The sequence below is a fragment of the Amia ocellicauda genome, chromosome 3 (assembly GCF_036373705.1).
Source record: "Amia ocellicauda isolate fAmiCal2 chromosome 3, fAmiCal2.hap1, whole genome shotgun sequence".
NCBI classification, from domain to species: Eukaryota; Metazoa; Chordata; class Actinopteri; order Amiiformes; family Amiidae; genus Amia; species Amia ocellicauda.
In genome coordinates, this window is record NC_089852.1 from 2,627,676 (window position 1) to 2,649,735 (window position 22,060).

The 22,060-nt window shown below is 44.5% G+C and overlaps 2 protein-coding genes across 2 annotated transcripts in view; both read left to right on the top strand.

Annotated features, from left to right (window-relative positions):
- Nucleotides 1-4,536, top strand: part of LOC136731820 (protein bassoon-like) — a 29,306-nt gene extending 24,770 nt beyond the window's left edge. The window contains exons 9-10 of the mRNA XM_066697710.1: nt 295-357; nt 875-4,536. The gene's annotated coding sequence lies outside the window, so the exon portion shown is untranslated. The remainder of the gene's footprint in view (nt 1-294; nt 358-874) is intronic.
- A 4,651-nt stretch (nt 4,537-9,187) lies between these two features.
- Nucleotides 9,188-21,853, top strand: LOC136731836 (acylamino-acid-releasing enzyme). Its single transcript, XM_066697712.1, has 23 exons — nt 9,188-9,233; nt 10,264-10,393; nt 10,719-10,845; nt 12,216-12,303; nt 12,416-12,491; nt 13,126-13,217; nt 13,487-13,561; nt 13,822-13,959; nt 14,075-14,166; nt 14,429-14,469; nt 14,745-14,866; nt 14,971-15,031; nt 16,976-17,073; nt 17,370-17,421; nt 17,730-17,818; nt 18,126-18,264; nt 18,505-18,588; nt 18,766-18,846; nt 18,981-19,069; nt 19,172-19,362; nt 19,659-19,761; nt 19,887-19,993; nt 20,300-21,853. The coding sequence occupies exons 1-23, from the start codon at nt 9,222-9,224 to the stop codon at nt 20,403-20,405; spliced, it is 2,193 nt and encodes a 730-aa protein (XP_066553809.1). The 5' UTR covers nt 9,188-9,221; the 3' UTR covers nt 20,406-21,853.
- The last annotated feature ends 207 nt before the right edge of the window (nt 21,854-22,060 follow it).

The window sequence follows — 22,060 nt, forward strand, 5'->3', positions numbered from 1 at the left end:
ATAACGAGATTATCAGTGTTATTCACTTCACCTGTCAGTGCTCATAATGTTATGGCCGGTGTATTACAATAATAATAATAAATACTGATTTAAAACTCTTGCATGAATATGTTGTTTATAATTTTATATAGTCTAATTATAAATTCTTATTTTCTTTTTCTTTTACCCGTTAGGGTGAATGGTGTAGAGAAGATGTCAGAGGGATTGAAACTGTAATGTGTGAGGTGCATTTTTTTGTCATTGCTGTTGATGTTCTCCCAGAAATCACCCAGATCTCTCTCTCTCTGCCGACAGGGCTCTGAAAGGGGATCTTACGAGCTCCAGTGGTCCGCCCCTGCACGAACGAAGCCCACTCTGGTGAGTGTTTTGAACATCGGAGGGGCTAAACTAACATACACAATGTCTCAGGGTAGAAAACACACAGCACAACAAAATAGAGTGTAGGTAACGATGCTGTGAGAAAAACAACAGCACTACGACTTCCACCCCTTCATAGTTTGCTAGTTGATTGGTAAATGCCGACATTTTGCTTTTTAGATGCTCTTTTAGATCTGTAGACATGTTGTCACACACATACGCCTCCTTTACTGTAATGCGGTGACGTCGGGACACATAGAAAGCCTTTCCTCAGAGTAAACTGATAGATTATTCTGTTTAAGTCATGTATTGATCAGAAGGTCACAAAAGATGTCATGTGAATTTCCAACGACTTCTGTATTTGTTTTTGTCTCTGCATCAGAGAAGAAGGTTACAAATCAAAGTAATGGATGGTAGTTTATGGGAGAATGATTAGGTTGGGGGTTAAGCTCGAAGCGCAGAAAATAACCATTCGCTTACGCTAGCCCCGCCTTCCTGTGCCGTACCTGTCTTCCAGGTGCCCCAGAGACCGCATACGAGCAGCTGACAGGACTCTTCAGAGCCAGGAGCACAGGAGGCAGTATTTGAATATCACTGACCGAGCCTTATTCATCTCCCTGGCTTTTCATACCATCTGGGAGGCTGACTGCAGACTCGTGGGCGCGGAGGAGCTGGGAAGACTTACAGACAGGGGCCACCGCTGGGATTTCAGAGAGCGAGAGAGGGGAGCACAGGACTCGGACGCGAGCAAAGCAGACTGGAGCTTTGTACGGCCGAGGAAAAGGACCGTGGAAGGTGATTTCTGAGCGACACCTGCACTCCTGCATCCTGAGGAATATATATATCTTTAAAGAAATATATTTTTCATTTCCTCTTTTTATTCTTTTTTTTTAAACAAATATACGGCTATACCTCGCTGGGAGTCCTCAGCGGCTTGGGGACTCGGCTCGACAGGATCTCTGATTCCAGATATTTGCACTCAGACGATGAACCCACATTCTCCTCTTATTTTGAAACGATGATATACAAGCAAAGACGAAAAAAAAAGAGCTTCATAGGTTTTTCTCGTACTAAAAGACCTCTATTGTATGCTCCGTTTTCCTCTTCACATTCCAGTTTGGAAATGACCCTTGTTTTGAATGCAGACTTGTTTTTTTGTCCTGACGTGTAAAGTGGATTTCAGATGTGGAATGCATGTAGAAAACCAGAGAACTTTAAATCTAGGACCTAACACTGTTCAATACCTGACGCACGGAGGCCATAAGACATTCAAAAACAAATGAAAGAGTAAATACGATGTAAAAAGAACAAATAAATAAATAAATAAATAAATAAATAAAGGAAACCACGTTGAGCCTGGCCACACGACTGAAGACATTCTGTGTTGACGTGACGCGAGGAAAGACACAACAACGCAGTGTGGCCGGGTTTGTCTTCTAGCCATTGCAAAGCCATCACGAAACCATCCCAAAGCTCTGGGTTTTCAGTGTTTCTCATTTTGATTCTCTCTTTCTTTTTTTCTTTCGTATTGTGTTTGCCTGATTTTCTTTCACAAACGAAAGAACCAGCCTTAATCATTCCAGTTTTTATTTTATTGTATACCTCACGTTTGTTTTGTTTTTTAAATCCATATAACCCTGACTTATTTGGTTTGCACACTGCACACTGTATGTATGTACATATCTCCAGTCAGAACACAGGCTGTAACATTTTTATTTAAGCTGTTGTTATTTTTCGTTGTTGTTGTTTATTCTTGACATGATTATGAATATTGTGTTTTCTATTTGATTTTGTAAAGCAATAGGGCGCAGAACGCGGTCAAGAGCACAATCTTGTGTTTTCAAATAAGGGGTTGGGAATGGTCACCTCTGATGTTTACTTTGAACTGTGCAATGTCCTAATCCACGCTTCACAGACGTGCTCTGTGTGATGTCACTGGGTGTGTCTGGTTACACTGCAGCGAAACCGTGTGCTTCTGCGTGTGAGAGTAGGCTATTCCATGGGATCAGATCACTATTTGTCGTTGGGAAATCATCCATGTGATTGTTGGGATGTTTAATCTTACAGGAGAAGTTTAATTAAACTAGAAAACCCGCTATCGTCTTGAAGTTCTTCAGATTGTTTCAGTCTGAAAACTACACAGTCGTACAGTCCGCTCAACCCGTTCCTTTGCAGGTCCTTATTGAATTGCTTGTTGAGAGAATGTGTTTTAATAAGGAGGGGAACGTTTCACAACAGGCAAAGGAACAACCACCTTCAGCACACGATGCAGTGACAGAGTAGGAGAATCCAGCTCTGGGGATCTGGTCACTTTCTTGAAGACTGAAAGGAAATGGCTACGAACACACCCTGATTCAGTTGGCTTATTGAACGAGTCCCATCGAGGCCTGGAACAATTCAAATCTTTAATCCACAGAGCGATAGCAAATCTACAATACCACACGATGGCCTGTATTCGTTGCTGGCAGGCGGATAGAAGCGCACCTCGCCAGACAGGAAGCCGGCACCGCGTGGAATTGTATTTTGCGGCCGGCGAGCGCATCAGATTTGATTTGCTCTGGCCGAACTAAACCGCTCACGTCGGTTTGCCTGCGGTTTTCGCTGCAGTGTTTGCAGACACCTCCACCCGGGAAAAAGCTTCTTTCTATAGTTGTGCTGCCTCAGCATGCAAACTGTGTGTCACCATCGTGTTTCATTCTCGTTTTTGTTCCCGTTGTGTGTGCTTCCGCTCATCAAGAACCGGAATAAATAAATAAAAAAAAGCAAGCAAACAAGCAAGCAAGCGAGCGAACAAAAAAGGGTGGTGGACGAAAGCAATTTCCATTTCAAATGTTCTATGCAATGATTCATATTTGAAAATGAAAAACAGAAAAAAGCAGAAGAAAACGTTAATATTTAATACCACTATCAATGTTATGTTTAAGAATACAATGAAATTGTGTTTCTGAGGAAAAAATAACAGATAGACTTGTTTGTATTTAGCTACTTGTATGTATGGAATTGAATTATGGGATTTTATTTTTTATTTTAGTGGCATGTTCGAGCCCCCTCACTCCTACCCGTTGCCAAAGGGTTAACCATGTAGCCTGTCATCGATGTCCTTCATCTTGTAGCTTTACGCATGGGTTGCTAGATCGGATTTGTTGCACGCCCTCATTCAGGTCTGGTGTCCGCAGGGTGATTCGCGATCTCCACCACAAAGGCCGCCAGTTCATGCACTTGTTATTCAATATAACCAAAACAGCATCTCCTGATAAAAGCCACACGGTACAACAAAAGGGGCGAAGGCAGCAGAACAAAAAAAGGACAAGACGAAACGGTCGTCCCCTTTGTCAACGCATACCAAAGTGATCGTCTCTGCAGTCGGAATATTTACTCTTCTCCTGCGCAGTTCAGGAATGCATACTTCTCCCTCGAAAACAAAATGCTCGCCAGACAACAGCGGGTTGGCTTGGCGCCCTGGAGGTCTGACGCAAAGCCCACACTTTCATGTTCACAAACTCCAGAGAGTGTGATGGGAGATCGTGGCTTATGTTGTGCAATACAATCGTACGTCGCTTTAGAGATGAGGCACGCATCCGTGGCCCTCGTCCGGGGCTGTCAGGTGAAGTCCGTCCTCCTACCCTTTAACCTTTGAACTCCACACCTATGCTTGATGATGAAATGTAGTAGGGAGAGCTAGTCTGCAGAGATATAATCAATAATTCTCTATCCCCTGCATTCCTGTTAAAACAACGAACTTCTATATAATTTTGAAAGCGATACCTCATTCAGAATGATCAATATATCATTAGACAATAAATAAACTAAAGCATTACATTTCAAGTATATATATATCACTTTGTATTGACGTGTTTTAAAATATATGTGATGGTTGTTAATGCAAGATAATTGACATTAAATCAGTGTAACTTGTGGAAAAGATGCCTAAGAAGTATTTCATATCCATAGATCACTTAAAACTGTGACGTGTTCAGTGAGTTATTAATGTTGACTGCGATACGAGCCCTGCAGGGGTGTCTAGCTGAAGGCCATTTGGAGTTTAAAACAGTCGCCCTGCAGAGGTTCAGGCTGTTGTTTACTAGCATTGCTGTAATAAAGATGTATTGAGTAAATTAAAAAGAAGAGAAGCACATATCATTATAATTTTTTGTAACAATAAAGTTTCTTTTATCCTAATTCCGTGATTGGTTCTGTAAATAATCATTCATTACTTTTCTTTATTCAGCTCTAAATACGTTTAATATATTTAATATTTTTTATTACATTATTTTATCTTCAACAGGTTCATCTTCAGGGGGTAATTAAATAAGATGCATCTACACCTTGTTTTATCCAGAATATTGAATGTTTTGTTCACAACAGGGACGCAGGATTTTTTTTGTTTTGTTTTTAATGAGAAATATAACTATGCAATGTTCAAATTATGTTTTAATTAGATCTAATAAAATGGCCATGTAAAGAATGAGAGAGAAGATAATGGTTTAGTCTTTTGATCAATGGAGTAAAAATAGTAGTCAATATATACAATATACAGAATATAATTTAAAATTGTTATATTATGGTTGACCACCACTTACGGAAATGTATAAATATGTTAAAAAAAGACATTACTTTGAAAGAATATGTATAGCTCTTTAATGTGACATATGACATAAATATACAGAAATTGTGTGTAGTGAGGATGAGTACAATCGTTCATCCCACTAAAGAAGCCACACAGCTCAAGCTAAAATAAATAAATCCTTTTATCTATAAAGTTAGAAAATATATTTTAAAAATAGAAATTCCCATTAAGTAAATTCTAAAACAATGTATACATACATACATCATGTAAGTGTGTGTGTGTGTACGTGTATATATATCTATATAGAGAGAGAACTTTTCTCTGATATCCTACACTCTAGTTCAAGAGTATTAATGTGTATGAAAATTAGTCACTCACAAGACGATTTTAAAACAAATTAGAAAAACGTTGAATAATCTCAGTGTGTAATCCTAGATTTAAAAACTGAAGCAGTTTCAGTGATATAAACAACAGCGTCGATCTCTTGAATTAACAACACTTTGACCCACGTGCCCATTTCCAATTTGAAATGATGGCAGGATTTTGTTTCCCCAGAAAGGAAACCGACCGCCAGGTGCTGGGTTTTGATATTCGTCATTGGCTGGTGGGTTGAAGATTTTATGTGAAATCCGGGACTTTGTCATTTTGGCTCAGGAAAGCTCATTACACAAGCAGCCTTCTCTGTCGATGGTCCCAATCGAACAGCAGGAACTTACAGTGGGTCTCAGGCATAACAGGGAGTCGTTTTCTCACAATGCAGTTTATGAAAACTATTCAGTAGATCCTCGATTGCATGGGGTTGTCCAGCTTACCGACAGTATCTTTATATCCGCCATCACTCCTCTCTTCCTCATGCCAACAGAACAAATTAATTTGACCCCTAATCAGCCCGACGCTGCCTTCACACATAGCCAGATGACTCGCACAAACTGTGATCTTCTCTTCCTGCCGCTGCTGCTTGCCCCTGGATGGTTGTTTGTGTCGAAGCACAGTCCGTTCGCGAAAGAGACAAAGAATCGATGGAGAAATGCTTAAAAACAGGGTGAATGTCGTCTCGCCCGACACAAGGGATTCATGTTTTCTATAAAGGTAGATATGGTGTGTTTTTCCTGCTAATAACAAGTGCATGATTACAAGCAGCCACTGCCTCTTTAGCCCATTATTGAAAGTGACTGGCAACCATATTCACTGTAAATAGTATTGATGATGATGACAATTCTGTACAGCGTGTAAATCTCATGTGTAAACGATCACTGGTGTGGGGTATCGTGTGTGTCCCACACCAGCAGACCTGCCAACTTGTGCTTTTGTGTATAAAACAAATGAACGAACAAACAAACAAACGAACAAACAAACAAAATAAGCATTTGTGTATGTGGCTGGCTCGTATCGACTGTTGAAAACAAAAGAACTTGTATTCAGAAACATATTGGTCTGTGTAGAGTTTCTATACATGTCGTGTTTGTAAACTGAGAAAACTTCCTTAACAAAGTTATCCTGGCTTCCATGTGATTTTTGGGAGGGTCGGGGGGGATGGATGTGGATCTGTAAAAAAATTGAAAAAAAGAGAAAAATCTAAAACAAAAAACAAAAACGAATAAAAGAAAGAAGTTACATTCACTGTTGTAAGTGCAATGAGCTAAACTCCATGTATCCATTGTAAAACCTTGTGTATGTTTCAATGTACTCCTGTAAACAGTTGTAGTAAATTTGGTGCATCATGTCATGTAATGTGATTAATGAGATAATGACCCTACAATACATTTCCATCAGGAAAGAATAAAGAAAAAATAAAACCACGGCGTGTTTCAGGTATACTTTGTCTCCGCAGGTGTTGACAGACCAGGGTAGAAAACAAAATGTGGTTCTTATTGCGATGATCTCGTGCAAGGTGAGGACATTGCTCTTGGTCTGCTGAAGATCCATCTGGAGAAGAAGCACGCAAAGACCCCGACGTGAAACGAGTGGTAGGGATGCATTTGTTTGTTTTGTAAATGGTGCACATAGGGATCAACAAGGACACTGCAATTAAACATACAATAGAAAGAGAGAGAGAGAGAGAGAGAGAGAGAAAGAAAATACCTGAACTCAGGCTCAGGGTAGACATTAAGGAGGACTAAAAACAATTCCAAGGGCAGATGGTCTCTAGGGAAGATCTTACTGAAACAAACCCCTGACACTTGTACAGTTAGATTTACGCAGCAGAGACAGAGCATGGACCCTGTATTTGATTTCCCCTCCTCCTCTTAGTCTGTTACTGTTCGGTGCACTGTGTGAGAGTCCATTTCTCTTCCTAACTAAGGCTGTCCCCCCAGAGACCCCCGGCCCCTGCTTACACAATCTTGGCAGCTGCGGAGAAATAATGCATTTCTGTTCCCATCGTGTTAGTATAACCTTGAACAGTTTTTCTAACCTATTTCCTGGAGACGCAGCCCCTGGAGACGATTCTCATGGAAAAGTCTCTATCCTCTCCGGAAGATTGTCGGTGTGGATTTTAAACGGCCGTATATTACTCTCACTGGGGGGATGTGCGGGACACCGTTCATCGCCAAGACAGCGGTGCTTTGAAGCAATTGAGTTTGGGCTCCCTGGCTGTGTGATTTAAGGTGGGGAAGTATGAAAGGTATGCCGTGTAAAAACTACACGTTGTCTCCCCATTTTACAGATTTATGACACTTAGTAAACTTACCAAAACAGCAGAAACCTCCCTGATTGTTTGGGGCCGCCATGTGCCCTAAGGGGAGCTGAAGAGAATTGCAGTATTCACACTATGAGAGGCCATCCCTCCTTCAATCCAACCTCCATCTCCTCAGCACTGCGCGTGTGCCAGCCATGCCCCACTTCAGAGAGGCCTTCTCTCTGGCAGAAACTTGGTACACAAGAAATGGTACACACGGATGCAAAACTAAAGTACAGCTTTGTTTCAGAATTGGGGGGACCTATCCACTACACCAGTGGTTCCCATCCCTGGTCCTGGAGTAATGAATTGAATTAATAATTTCCTAAATCAGGGCCGTTTAATTATTTTAAACAGTCTTGGTTTTAAGTTAAGTATACAATTGTATCAATTATTAAAGAACCAACTATTTTATTACACAATCTAAAAAATCTATTGTCGCTTCAATTAAGGATTCAATTAAGTAATTAAGAGCTTGGTTGGAACAAAAACCAACAGGGTAGGAGGTCCTCCAGGAGCAGGATTGGGACCCCCTACCCTACAGCTATAGAGCCGGCATACAGTATTGGGCGGGCAATTTAATGTTCTATCAACATTGGGGGTGGCTGTGTCTCCCCTAAACCTACACCTATGGGTCCAGGTGAATATCAATTACACATGGACATCTATTAAGCTATTCATACACACATATCATTTTTAATTTATTTATAGTGTGTTTGTATATATATATGGGACATCATTGAAAGTGCGGACATATTGCAAGAACAGACTAAACATGGACGAAGGAAGCTATCGAATGGATCCCATGAGATGAGAAAAGACATGAAGACGACCACATGCAGGCGTGACATGGAAGGTGAAACTGTATATTGAAGCAAGTGGAGACCTCTTGGGCAGGCGTTCAGCACTGCGTTAATATAGATGGATGGTGATGCTGATGATATGTACATACATTATTAAAATATGTGTTCAAAGCTGGACCTTTATTAGCTGCTGTGTTTAATGTTCTGCTTCAGAGCTGCTTGCTGTTGTTTCTGAATCCCATCAAACAGCAACTGCCTCATACACGACCACTCTGCCGCATGCGCACTGGGTCTCCAGCGTCACGGAAATCCGTCCCACCGGCGCGCCTGGACCATTCCGCTGCTGGGGGGGAGGCGATGGTGACTGGAGCGATAGGTCGAATTCAGATTCAGGGTTTAAATGATAAATTATCAGATTAATACATTATAATATAAACAATGTATTTAAGTCTCGGTGTGTGTTTGTGCCATCCCCTTTACGCCAAAAATATAATTTTAACTTTTTCATTCTCCCTATGTTTTTTAACGTTGGTACGGCCAACACGGCTTTATTTTCCTGGTTTGTCACGCCCTTTGAGAGTGGGCATGTACCATTGCGTTTATGTGTAGGGGTATGTTTGCGCACATATTTGATACATGTATATGCTTTAAGAAGCGTTTCTTGTGTTCAGTTGAGCAAAACTGTGACTGTGTTTGTGATGTGTAGTGAAAGTATCACTCGAAAATGTACACGACAGGAGTAAAGGTTTAACACAATGAATTGCACACCCCCGTGTAAGTGCATTTGGTATAAGCGTGTTTAGACTCTGACAGCACTATGGAGGCGCAGGTAGAGTGACCGGAGTGCGGATATTAAAAAGCCTGTTGTTGCGTTTATACATTATAGTGTTGAATTAGGTATGTGGAGGTGGATCCGGGAGGTCCCGTTTAATATACGGACACTGCCGGTGACTCTTTTAAAGACTCCGGTAGCTGACAGACTACAGTACAGTCTGTAGGAGTATCATAATAAGGAACATTATGATTACAGATCTGTGTTGTGTGGTTCAAAGTCTGTGTGTCTGCGACTCTGCAAAGTGTAACGAATACCAGTAATAACACCTATGATCAAATAATTCCGCATTTGAAAACTTTGGCAGAGATTGATGAAGTAGCGGCGTGAATCTGTGCGTCATTGTCCACGCAAAGTGACGGGACCTGTTCTTCCGGGTCACACAGAAAACGATCACTGTGTCATCTAAACATGCATGTCAACATGTGTAGCTATCAACACACGCATGCAAAGATGTGTAGCTATCAACACATACATGGAAACGTGTAGTTATCAACACGTGTGTGGAAACTAGTGTAGCTATCAATGCATGCATGCATCTGAAGATGTGTGGCTATTAACACGTGTATACACTAGTGTAGCAGTCAGCGCATGCATGGACACATGCGTAGCTATCAACACATGCATGTAATGATGTGTAGCTATAAATACTTGTGTAAACATGTAGCTATCAACGCATGTACGTAAAGATGTGTAGCTATCAACAAATGAATGTAAAGACATGTAGCTGTCTACACATACATGTTGGGTATGTATCCATCATTGGATTTGATGTTAACCATACTGTATGTATGGAGTAACTTATAAATAATATTTACTATAGTTGTTTCCTCTGATACTGGCCACTGCAAGTTTCAGATTTCTACATTTTTTAAATCTTATACATTTATTATTATTGTTATATTTCTTAGAAGACGCCCTTATCCAGGGTGACTTACAATTGTGACAATGTAGAGGCTGTGGCATTGCAAAGGGAGACGTGTCACACTGACCTGTTTTTCACTGTGTTGTGTTTTTTATGCGATAGATCATCACTAACCCTGAAGAGATTGCCAGTCTGTACAGGGAGCAGAGTCAGTTCCCCTCCCTGTCGAAAGCCACAGTTGGCCCAGTGATCACTTCCCAGTATGGTGGAAAATACTGCAACATCTACACAGGTGAAGTACCTTTCTCACATTGTTTACTAACACAAAATGGCATTTCCCCTTGATATTTGTATGATCTTAATTCATTTAATCAGAATAAAACTTAATATCAAATGTGGGTAGTTTTGCTTCTCTTCACTTTTTTTTGCATTGCACCAGCCATGCCAGACAGTATCTTGGAAATACCTTGGACTGGGCCCAGTTTAGGATTAAACCATGCCCCCCATCGAAGAGCAAAGGGGGAATTACATTCCTGTTCCAAGGACCTGTTTATAACTCACCGTTCCTTGTTCTTCAAAGAGTCTCCTTTGACAGAACTGTCTTCCTCCCGTTTCAGAGTGGAGTCAGCGTGACCTGGAACGCAACGAGAGCGTCAAGTTCTGCAGGCAGTACATTGTGTTTCACGATGACAAGTCTGTGGTGTTTTCGGGACCATCTGGAAACTGCACCGAGATCAAGGGAGAGTATGTGCTGTTTTTTCTTCTCAACTTCAAGGTCCTCTGGTCAGAATACAATCCAGAGCCATATACAGACAGGTGACAAATTAAAGGAAAAACCAACATAAAGTGTCTCAGTAAGGTAAGCCCCAGAACAGCTTCAATGCTCTTGGCACAGATTCTACGAGTCTCTGGACTCTACTGGAGGGATGAACACCATTCTTCTAAAAGATATTCCCTCATTTGGGGTTTTGATGATGGTGGTGGAGAGCGCTGTCTAACACATCGGTCCAGAATCTCCCATAGGTGTTCGATTGGGTTGAGATCTGATGACTGAAGGCCATAGCTTATGATTCACATCATTTTCATACTCATCACACCATTCAGTGACCCTCGTGCCCTGTGGATGGGCATTGTCATCCTGGAAGAGACCACTCCTATCAGGAGAGAAATGTGTCACCATAGGATAAAGGTGATCACTCAGAATAATTTTGTCATGATTGCAGTGACCCTTCCCTCTAAGGGGACAAGTGGACCCAAACCATGCCAGGAAAATGCCCCCCACAGCATAACAGAGCCTCTGGACCCCCTCACTGTAGGGGTCCAGCAGTCAGGCCTGTCCCGTTCTCTTGGTGTCCCACACATGCACTCACCCACTTGTCCAGAACACGAGACAGTTGAGCGTCTGTGTGACTGAAGCTCCTGCCATTCGTGCCCCAATAATGCCCCCTCTTTCACAGTCACTTAGATCCTTTCCTCTTGCCCTCTTGATCCAAAACCGAGGTCAGCTTGACCTGCTCAGAATTTGTATACATGCCACAGAACAGGATAGGATGTTAATTGCTTAATTGTATAATGCAGTACACCTGTTTGGAGGCGTCTGCATTCGTTATGTTCCTCCACTCATTTATTCAGGCTTTTCCTTTAATTTGTCACCTGTCTGTATGTAACACAGTTAACTGTACTTGATATTAGAAAATGGAAGACATAGAAGCCCCCAAGTGCTGTTGTGTGTTGTTAAAGTGTTGTACATGTTTGAGAACTATCTGTAGAAGTGTTTCCAGATGAGTTTCCTGCCCCCTAATTAAAACATACCATTCTCAAATGTTCTCATTCGGGGCGGGCCATGGAAGTTTGGACTTACACGAGGAACAAAATACTACATAAACACACAATTCCTACCAGAATTGCACAGCACTGTATACCAGGATCTGCTGGGGTTTCTCGCTGAGAGAGAGGTTTGTTTCAACATTCATAATTGGGTGGGTGGGTGTGTTTGGTTTGCAACAGAACACTTTATGTCAGAACTTAGGCTTGAAGATGTTGGGAAACAGATTTGAACAGATTCTTATTTGATTATTCATTGATTGAGTCTGGTTTGGATGTGGTGTCCTCAGGCTGCTGAGTTCCGACTCCCCATCAGGAGGTCTGAAAGCCGTGATCCGGGACTGCAGCGTCAAGGCCGAGGAGAAGCAGTTTCTGGAGGTAAACGCTCTCTCATGTCACGGGTTGAAGAGCCTCTCCTCTCTGTTCCCCCTCTGAGTTGGTCACCTGTGCCTGTCGGTCCCAGCTCACTTTAGTCGGTTTCTCCTTGTAGATCTGGAGCAAGAACTGCAAGGTGAAGAGCATCAATCTGACGGCACTGAAGAAGCACGGGAAGGTGTATGAAGATGGTAAGAGGCCTGTGTTTTTTCATTTCTAGACACTGTTTCACAAGGTTCCAAAATGGAGGAGGTATCGAGAGAGAAAATGGCGGCATTACCTCCTCCATTTTGGAACCTTGTTGCCAAACACTTCATTTTGGCCATTTAGTCATTTCCATCTGGCTAAAAAGCAAAACTAGAACATACTGACCTTGAGGCATCCAGTTTGGTCAACTTATGAGTATCCTTTCTGGGAGAAAACCAGACAATGTTCTACTCATTGTTTGTCTCGTTTCTCGTCACACAATCAGCTGCTTTATTTCTGAGAGGTCCAATCTGAAGCCTCAAGCCTTTTTTCTGAAAAGGGGACTTTGTTACCCCTTGTTGTTTTTAAAAATAAATTCTACATCTTTGATTTTTGAACATTTATTTCCTCCATCCGGTCCTTACTCCTGAGATCACTCCATGTCGGTCACTTCACAACACATAAACATGCAGATACATCTTTCAAATGGTATTTTATTATTATCGGTGGGTTTTTTTTAAGGATCTGAGATTTCTGTGGTGGTTTTGGTGGCAGGTTTCCAGGCAGTTTGGAGGGAATCTCCAGAGTTGTGATTTTGTTTTTTAGAAAGTCCTTTCTGTGTCTGTCTGTGTCTCTCAGATCAGTTTGGCTGCCTGGTGTGGTCCCACTCGGAGACCCACCTCCTCTACGTGGCCGAGAAGAAGAGGCCCAAGAAAGAGTCATTTTTCCAGGTCGGTTTGTGTTCATGTTGCCAACCGTCCTCACCCCCGTCCCTCTCTGTGTTTATTTCCTTTGAGCAGCAGAGACAGGAGAAGAAAATGTCCTGTTATCATATATTCCCCTTTCTTTGAAATGTGCAGCCTTATAGATAATAGTTTGGAATAAGATAATAACTGCAATGAGAACGACGACAGATCATTTGAAGTGTGACCTACAGTAGCTCATCCTTTTTAACCTGTTTAACTCGTTTTTCTTTCTTTCTTTTTCTTCCTCCTGGCAGACGGAATCGCCAGAGACCAGCTCTCTGGGCGATGAAGATGCGGCCCTGAAAACCGAGAAGGAAGAAACTGTGAAGGTAGTGCAGCGGCATTTTCAATGTTTACTTCCTGTTTATGACATTCAGTTGACTCAATGTTGTGGCCAAACGTAAAGTCTCTTTCACGGTGATTCAAACACGGATATAGCGCCCTCACTGTCGGGACACCATGTCTGTCTCCGTCTCCGCCAGCCGCAGCTCCCCTCTATCAGTTGACCATCGTTAGAAGCTTCTTAAAACGCTCTTCTCTAGTCGGCCTTGGAATGTAAATGTGTGTTTTTTTCTGTGCGTTTTCCAAGGGTGACCAATTTGTGTTTCATGAAGACTGGGGGGAGACGCTAGTCAACAAGAGCATCCCGGTGCTGTGTGTCCTGGACATCGAAAGCAACAACATCTCAGTGCTGGAAGGAATCCCGGACAACATCTCGCCCGGCCAGGTCTGCCGCTGACATTCACTCGAGGGGATTTAGCGTTTTCTGTCCCTTTGGAGCCCCCATACCGGGTGGCACAACCTTCCGCCCCCTCCTGACCAGGGTGTTCTGTGTGTTTCAGGCGTTCTGGGCTCCTGGGGACACGGGGGTGGTGTTTGTGGGCTGGTGCCACGAGCCGTTCAGACTGGGGCTGAAGTTCTGCCCCAACAGGAGGTCAGTGCCGGTTCCCTTTGACAGGCCAGCTGGTTTAGTTTCAGGCTGCGATCCGTGCATGTGCCGTTTTCTTTTTAAGAAACGGAGCAGAACGAGGGAAGAAACGGTAGAGAGGATAGAAGGTAGAGTGGCCCATCCTGCCGGGGCATATGCCAGTGATGACAGGACAGGTTTGACTGCCATAGCGTGACTCAGAGTGTTAATCATGTGAAGGGTGTTCAAACCAGACTCTTGTGTTTGTTTTCTTGTGTTTCTGTGTCAGGTCTTCGTTGTTTTACGTGGATCTGACAGGTGGCAAATGTGGTGAGTTCATTTTCTGTGTTTCGTGTCTCTGCTTCGCTCAGATCTCTGTTGTGTGCTCTGCCCCTCGGCTGAGACATTTGATTTTCTAGAACATGTTGTATCGAATATCTTACTGTGTAAAAAATGGAGGGATATAGCAAGAGAATGTTATTCCTTTTCTGTTTTCAACACTGTAATCCACAGAAGAGCGCCAGGGTTATACCGGCACCATTTTGGGGCCTTTATTCAGACCAGACGCCTCCCAGCACTAATGGTTTCTCACTTCGTGGTTGCAGAGCAGCTCTCCTCAGACAACAGCGCCGTGTACTCCCCCCGCCTCAGTCCGGACCACTGCCGCATCGTGTACCTGGAGTGTGGGGTGTTCGGGCCGCACCACCAGTGCAGCCGGCTCCGCATGGTCAGTGTTCCCGGAGAGAAGGGCATTTAGTGGTTAATTGACATCTGTATTCAGCATATTCCCCCCTGTGTGTTGCTGTGTTCTGAATTATTGTGTCGTTGCAGTACGACTGGTACACAAAGAAGACGTCCGTGGTGGTGGATGTGGTCAACAGGCCACAGGAAGGTGGGGCAGTTTTCTGCTCGTGTTTGTATTGTGTTGTGGGATTATAATGGCTCAGGGTCATGTCCCGGTGAAGAGAAATAGGCTGATTCCTTGTGTCATTCATGCATTGGTGTTTACTCGGTTATACAGTGAGGGAAAAAAGTATTTGATCCCCTGCTGATTTTGTACATTTGCCCACTGACAAAGAAATGATCAGTCTATAATTTTAATGGTAGGTGTATTTTAACAGTGAGAGACAGAATAACAACAAACAAATCCAGAAAAACGCATTTCAAAAAAGTTATACATTGATTTGCATGTTAATGAGGGAAATAAATATTTGACCCCTTCGACTTAGTACTTGGTGGCAAAACCCTTGTTGGCAATCACAGAGGTCAGATGTTCCTCATAGTTGGCCACCAGGTTTGCACACATCTCAGGAGGGATTTTGTCCCACTCCTCTTTGCAGATCCTCTCCAAGTCATTAAGGTTTCGAGGCTGACGTTTGGCAACTCGAACCTTCAGCTCCCTCCACAGATTTTCTATGGGATTAAGGTTAGGCCACTCCAGGACCTTAATGTGCTTCTTCTTGAGCCACTCCTTTGTTGCCTTGGCTGTGTGTTTTGGGTCATTGTCATGCTGGAATACCCATCCACGACCCATTTTCAACGCCCTGGCTGAGGGAAGGAGGTTCTCACCCAAGATTTGACGGTACATGGCCCCGTCCATCGTCCCTTTGATGCGGTGCAGTTGTCCTGTCCCCTTAGCAGAAAAACACCCCCAAAGCATAATGTTTCCACCTCCATGTTTGACGGTGGGGATGGTGTTCTTGGGGTCATTCCTCCTCCTCCAAACACGGCGAGTTGAGTTGATGCCAAAGAGCTCGATTTTGGTCTCATCTGACCACAACACTTTCACCCAGGTCTCCTCTGAATCATTCAGATGTTCACTGGCAAACTTCAGACGGGCCTGTACATGTGCTTTCTTGAGCAGGGGGACCTTGCAGGTGCTGCAGGATTTCAGTCCTTCACAGCGTAGTGTGTTACCAATTGTTTTCTTGGTGACTATGGTCCCAGCTGCCTTGAGATCATTAACAAGATCCTCCCGTGTAGTTCTGGGGTGATTCCTCACCGTTCTCATGATCATTGAAACTCCACGAGGTGAGATCTTGCATGGAGCCCCAGATCGAGGGAGACTGACAGTTATTTTGTGTTTCTTCCATTTGCGAATAATCGCACCAACTGTTGTCACCTTCTCACCAAGCTGCTTGGCGATGGTCTTGTAGCCCATTCCAGCCTCGTGTAGGTCTACAATCTTGTCCCTGACATCCTTGGACAGCTCTTTGGTCTTGGCCATGGTGGAGAGTTTGGAATCTGATTGATTGCTTCTGTGGACAGGTGTCTTTTATACAGGTAACGATCTGAGATTAGGAGCACTCCCTTTAAGAGAGTGCTTCCCTTTAAGAGAGTGCTCCTAATCTCAGCTCGTTACCTGTATAAAAGACACCTGGGAGCCAGAAATCTTGCTGATTGATAGGGAATCAAATACTTATTTCCCTCATTAACATGCAAATCAATGTATAACTTTTTTGAAATGCGTTTTTCTGGATTTTTTTGTTGTTATTCTGTCTCTCACTGTTAAAATACACCTACCATTAAAATTATAGACTGATCATTTCTTTGTCAGTGGGCAAACGTACAAAATCAGCAGGGGATCAAATACTTTTCCCCTCACTGTATCTGTACTGATGATTTAAAAAACAAAGCTTTATCAGTCTTTATCTGCTCGTGTCAGATGTTAGTGAGAGGAATCACGCATGTTTACCGGGAGACGAGAAAAGAAATGGCTTCAGATAAGGAAATCGTATTGACAGAGTTCTGAGTGTGTGTGTGCGCCAGTCCAGACTTGTGCCGAGAGAGGCAGGTTGGCCGGGGTGATAACGACGCCGCTCCTGCTTTGTTTCAGGGGGTTTTGCCGGGATCTACACCACGCTGCTCTCGGCCTGTTGCTGGTCCGCTGACAGCCAGAGAGTCCTGCTCAGTTCCCCTCAGAGGGGGAGGAAGGTGAGAACGCCGGCTCCGCGACCGAATCTCAGAAAGCCCCCTTTTCAGCCTCACTTTCCGTGGTGCAGAGAATTGAATTCAGTGTCGAATTAGAGAGATTTTCCACGGCAGCCACGGCTTTAACTGCAAGAAAGAATGATCTCTTTTTAAATATATGTATCCTAATTTAGAAATGTTCCCCTCCATGACACTGAGATCCTAAAACAAGACCCCCACTAGATGTGAACTAGTTTTCAGGTTGACTGTCGTATGTTGGGCCTTTTTTTAAATCTGTTTAAATGTGGTTGTTGTTGAAGGATCTGCTGGAGGTGGATATAAACTCGGGCAACGTCACGTCGCTGACAGCAGGTGAGTCAATCTAAAAGTAAAGATCTTACAGACTCTGGGTTCTTCTTTTAACGATTCGTTCTCATGATATGTAGCCTGTAGTGACATTGTCTTCAACTGACAAGAACGGATGGAAATTTATTTCAGATCGAAAAGTAAAGGCCCAGAAATTATAATCCTAACAAATCTGTGCAAATCTACCCGGTGAAAAGAGAACTGTTCATATATACTGCTTAAATGGATAACTTTATCTAGTTTTCGATTAATGCAGTAGGGAAGCTCAGTTTTGTAGTCGCTGCTTCTGTAACCAGAGTCTGATGTCTCCGCAGGGTCAGATATGGGCAGCTGGACTCTGCTGACCGTCGAGCGCGACCTCATGGTGGTCGGCTGCTCTTCCCCGAACTGTCCGCACAGCCTGGTAAGACCCAGCACCATGGTATCAAAATGAAGAAATAAATATAATCAAACTATTACAGTGTGATCTAGAATTCCTGGCACGTGTTTGAAAATGAGTCCTGGAGTCGAAGGAGGAAGAGTCTAAGTCCAGGAGATCCGTCCATCGTGGGTCCAGTCAGTGGTCCAGCTGTTAAATCTGCGGGTTTGGCCCACCAGTGCCAGATAAATAGGACCGGTTTGTGTGTGATGGTGTGTGTGGATCGTGGGTGGGGGCGGTGGGGAGATGCTGTCCGTTGATGTAAAGCAAAGGTCTGTGTGTTCTCTTGCAGATGGTGGGTTTCCTGCCCCAAGCGGGCTCACAGGAAGGGGTCAGCTGGGTGTCTCTAGAGAAGAGCGACCCCCAGCCCGACATCGAGTGGCAGGTGTTGACTTTCAAACCCCCCCCTGAGAATGAGAACAGCACATATTGTGAGTGAGGATTCTCTCTCTCTCTCTCTCTCAGACAGTTTATTCTGTAGTGTGTTTAACCCTAATTGCACTAATAAAACATTCATTTCTGAATTACTGGTGAAAAAGAATGCTATAGAACGTTTGTATTCTCCCAGGAGGGGAGATGCTCCCTTTGCTATAAAGTGTTGTTTTAAAATCTTTATCTTTAGCCAGCTCTGATCACTGTCTGTGTTTTTGGTTTATTTTCATTCCCGGCAGCTGGATTGGAGTACGAAGCCCTTCTGTTAAAACCAAAACTTGCCGAACCAGCAGAAAAACTGCCCCTCATAGTCACCCCACACGGTAAGATCGGTACTGACCCAGTGGGCTCTCTAAAACATTATTAATATCTCTGTTGATTGTAGAAATACATCAGATATTGTTTTTTTTGCGGTCCTGGTTCTGTAACGCTCAGGATCACTGGGCCCGTTTCACATCCTTACGTCTCTCTGGTGTGAATCCCTCTCTCCCCCCCCACAGGAGGGCCCCACTCAGTGATCGTGGCGGAGTGGCTCCTGTCCTCCGCAGCGCTCTGCAAAATGGGGTTCGCTTTGCTTTTAGGTGAGCAGACCAGCCAGCTCCGCTCCTGAGCTGCGTGTTCTCCATACACAAATAACACGGCCTTAGGTACAGCGACGTACAACACAGCTGTGGATGTTTCACGGCCTGTTGTCTGTGCGTTGTGTGTTTTACAGTCAACTATCGGGGATCCATCGGATACGGCCAAGACAGCATCCTCTCTCTGCCCGGCAACGTGGGCCACCAGGATGTGAAGGATGTGCAGGTGAAGCCATTGCCTCCTTTGTGTTGCGTTTCTGTGTTTTATTCTTCTTCTGCGATTGATTTTTGTGTGCATCTCTCCCCTGTGCCCCCTCCCTCACTGCAGTTCGCTGTGGAGAGCGTCCTGAAGACGCAGCCCCTGGACGAGCGCAGGGTGGCCGTGGTGGGGGGCTCCCACGGGGGGTTCCTGGCCTGTCACCTGATTGGACAGTACCCCGACTCCTACCGGGCCTGCGTGGCTAGGAACCCGGTCATCAACCTGGCCTCCATGATCGGCAGCACCGATATCCCCGACTGGTAATGAGGAACAGTGTTCATGAATTCATTCATCCATCCATCCATCCTTCGGTTGTGCGATTCATCACTAGAGTTTGTGTGTCGGGCTGTTCTGATGAAAATACCCATCTCTCATGCTTAAGTGCGATCTCAATCAGTTATAATAGTAGAAATAAAAGCAGAAAATGTAACGTCCCTCCAGCCAGACTAGACCCTGTGTCTCAGATTAACCTCCGCCGCGTGCGAGGGACACGTCGAGGCCCCTCTTGAACTGCTTTATCAGAGGCATAACCCCCTCTCCGTCTCCGGCTCCGCAGGTGCATGGTGGAGGCAGGCTTTCCCTACAGGACCGACACGCTGCCCGATCCGGCTGTGTGGGGACAGATGCTGCAGAAATCCCCGATCCGATACGTCCCGCAGGTCAGGGAGCCCCCCACCACGCGCCTCCATCGCGTTCGAAAAGCAGAGTTGTGTTGTTGCGGTTGTTGGTTGTGTTGTTGTGGTTGTTGACGTGTGCCGGGTGTGATTTGCCGTCTCCTCTGCAGGTGAAGACGCCCGTCTTGCTAACGCTGGGAGAGGAAGACCGTCGCGTTCCCAGCAAGCAGGGCCTGGAGTATTACCGCGCCCTGAAAGCCTCGAATGTTACAGTCCGGTGAGTGTGCGCCACTCGGCAGTGATGGAGCCAGTGCAGCCAACCCTGGTCCCTGGGGGGCCACGGGGACGACGGGGGTTTTGTTCTATCCAGACCGTTAACTGCTTAATTGAGCCAGTTGTGGATCTTAATTAGGCAGAACGTCCCCGTGTTCAAGGCATCCAGTGATTGGTGATTTAGAAAGACCCTTAAAACCTGCAGGATTGAGGCCCCCGGGAACAAGGTTGGGCCCCTTGGGATAGAGGGTCTGCAATTCTGAGCAACATAGGTAGCATCACTTAATTATTCGTGCTCGATGTGTTTCAGGTTGCTGTGGTACCCAGGTAACAACCACTCCCTCTCCAAGGTGGATGCGGAGTCGGACGGGTTCATGAACATCGCCCTGTGGATCATCCAGCACCTGTCCGTCTGACCGGCGCCGCCTCCTCTCTCTCTATCTCTCTCATAACGCAGCACTAACCGGATCCAAAGGGCCCGCCTTCACCTCTCCGACGTCGAGCCCATGATCGGACTTCACACCCAACGCGCTCGAAAACGGTTTCTCTGTTCTCTACTCGTTACACTCTTATTGGCTGTGGGTTTAATCTTTTAAATTAACACTGTAAAATACCGTCAGAGGAAGCGTTCATGCCGCTGGGATTTGTTCTGTGATGGCCTGTACATTTTAATCTTGCACACTACGGCACTGGTAGGAAACACTCAAAGCTCCGTGTGGCATAGACGGCAGCGTTACGGTACTGAAACTGCAGATTGACATTTGATCAAAAGCCACTTCTGCTTATTTCTGACAGCCTCACCTGCACTTGTGGTCTCCTGGACACGTTTAATGCATCATAAGTAGCAGCTGAAAAATACACACATACGATCATTATTTTTAGTTTTAGCCGTGCAGATTTTGTGACGGTACTAAAATCCTTTACCTTGATGTTGTTTTTTCACTGAAAAGTTCCAGAAAAGTGAATTGTGTCATTGTGTCACCCTCAAAGTTTCACTTCCCCTCCTTAAAATATCTAAACAGTGGGCTTTTATGTAAGCGCCACCTATAAAAAACAAAATCCATTTAAACAGCCCAGCTTAGAGAGGAAGAGGATTTGAGAACCAGTACCAGGCGCTGTGGAACGGTTGCGTGTTGTGATATGTGGGCCGCGCCTTGTGATGTGGGGGGGAGAACTGGAAGAGGAACTGTCATCTCCAGTGTGTCCTCCCCTACCTTCCTCATTTCCTCTAATTTCTCTGCCTGCTGTCCTCCGTCGGTTATGTTAGTCTCTTCATTTTCTCCAGCGGTGTTCAGTGTGGGGTACAACTTCCCTCCCGTTGCTCTTTAAATCCGTGCAGAAGTTGCAGTCGCGCCACATTGGGGGGCTTCTCCGGGGTCTCAAACCAGTGTGACGCTCGGCAGGGTGTGCACGACTCTTACAGGAGGGGACACGTCGGTTCTGCACCTTCCAGTCCACCTTCTGGTTTCCAGTCGCTTTTGAATTGTGTGTTCGTCCGAGGGGGAAAAGTGGACGTGTCCGGTTAGGAAACGAAGGAGAAGGAAAATAGGGAGGCAGTCACTCGTGAAACACATTTTTATGCAACGAGAAATATATCAAATGCAAGCGTGATCGTAATCTACATCTTTTAAGGCTGTTTCTGTGCCATTCAAAACACTGTGCTTCCATGTCAACACTTCCAATGTTGTGTGAACGGTTTCTGACACCCTCACACAAAGACACTACTATAAACCTTTCGGCCAACACGACTCCTTGTGTTTAAATGATCGTTTGGGGAATAAACTGTGTGGGTTTGGGTGCGGGTTGTAATGTACTCTCTTTCTGACTGTTCTAACAATGAAGAATAAATAAACGGGTAAATCTCTGCCAGTCTCTTGTGTTTGTTTGTGTTACGCTTGGAAAGGTGGAAAGACATTCTGTTCGTACATTGGCTTCTATCTAGTCAAATCTAGTGCCACACAAAGGGAACTCGTGTTTGGTAACACAAAGGACAGTTTGTGTCCTTCTGTCCCACCTCTTCTTCATCACTTATTCATAAGCACGAGTGAGCTGGAAACTGTTCCCTAGGTTG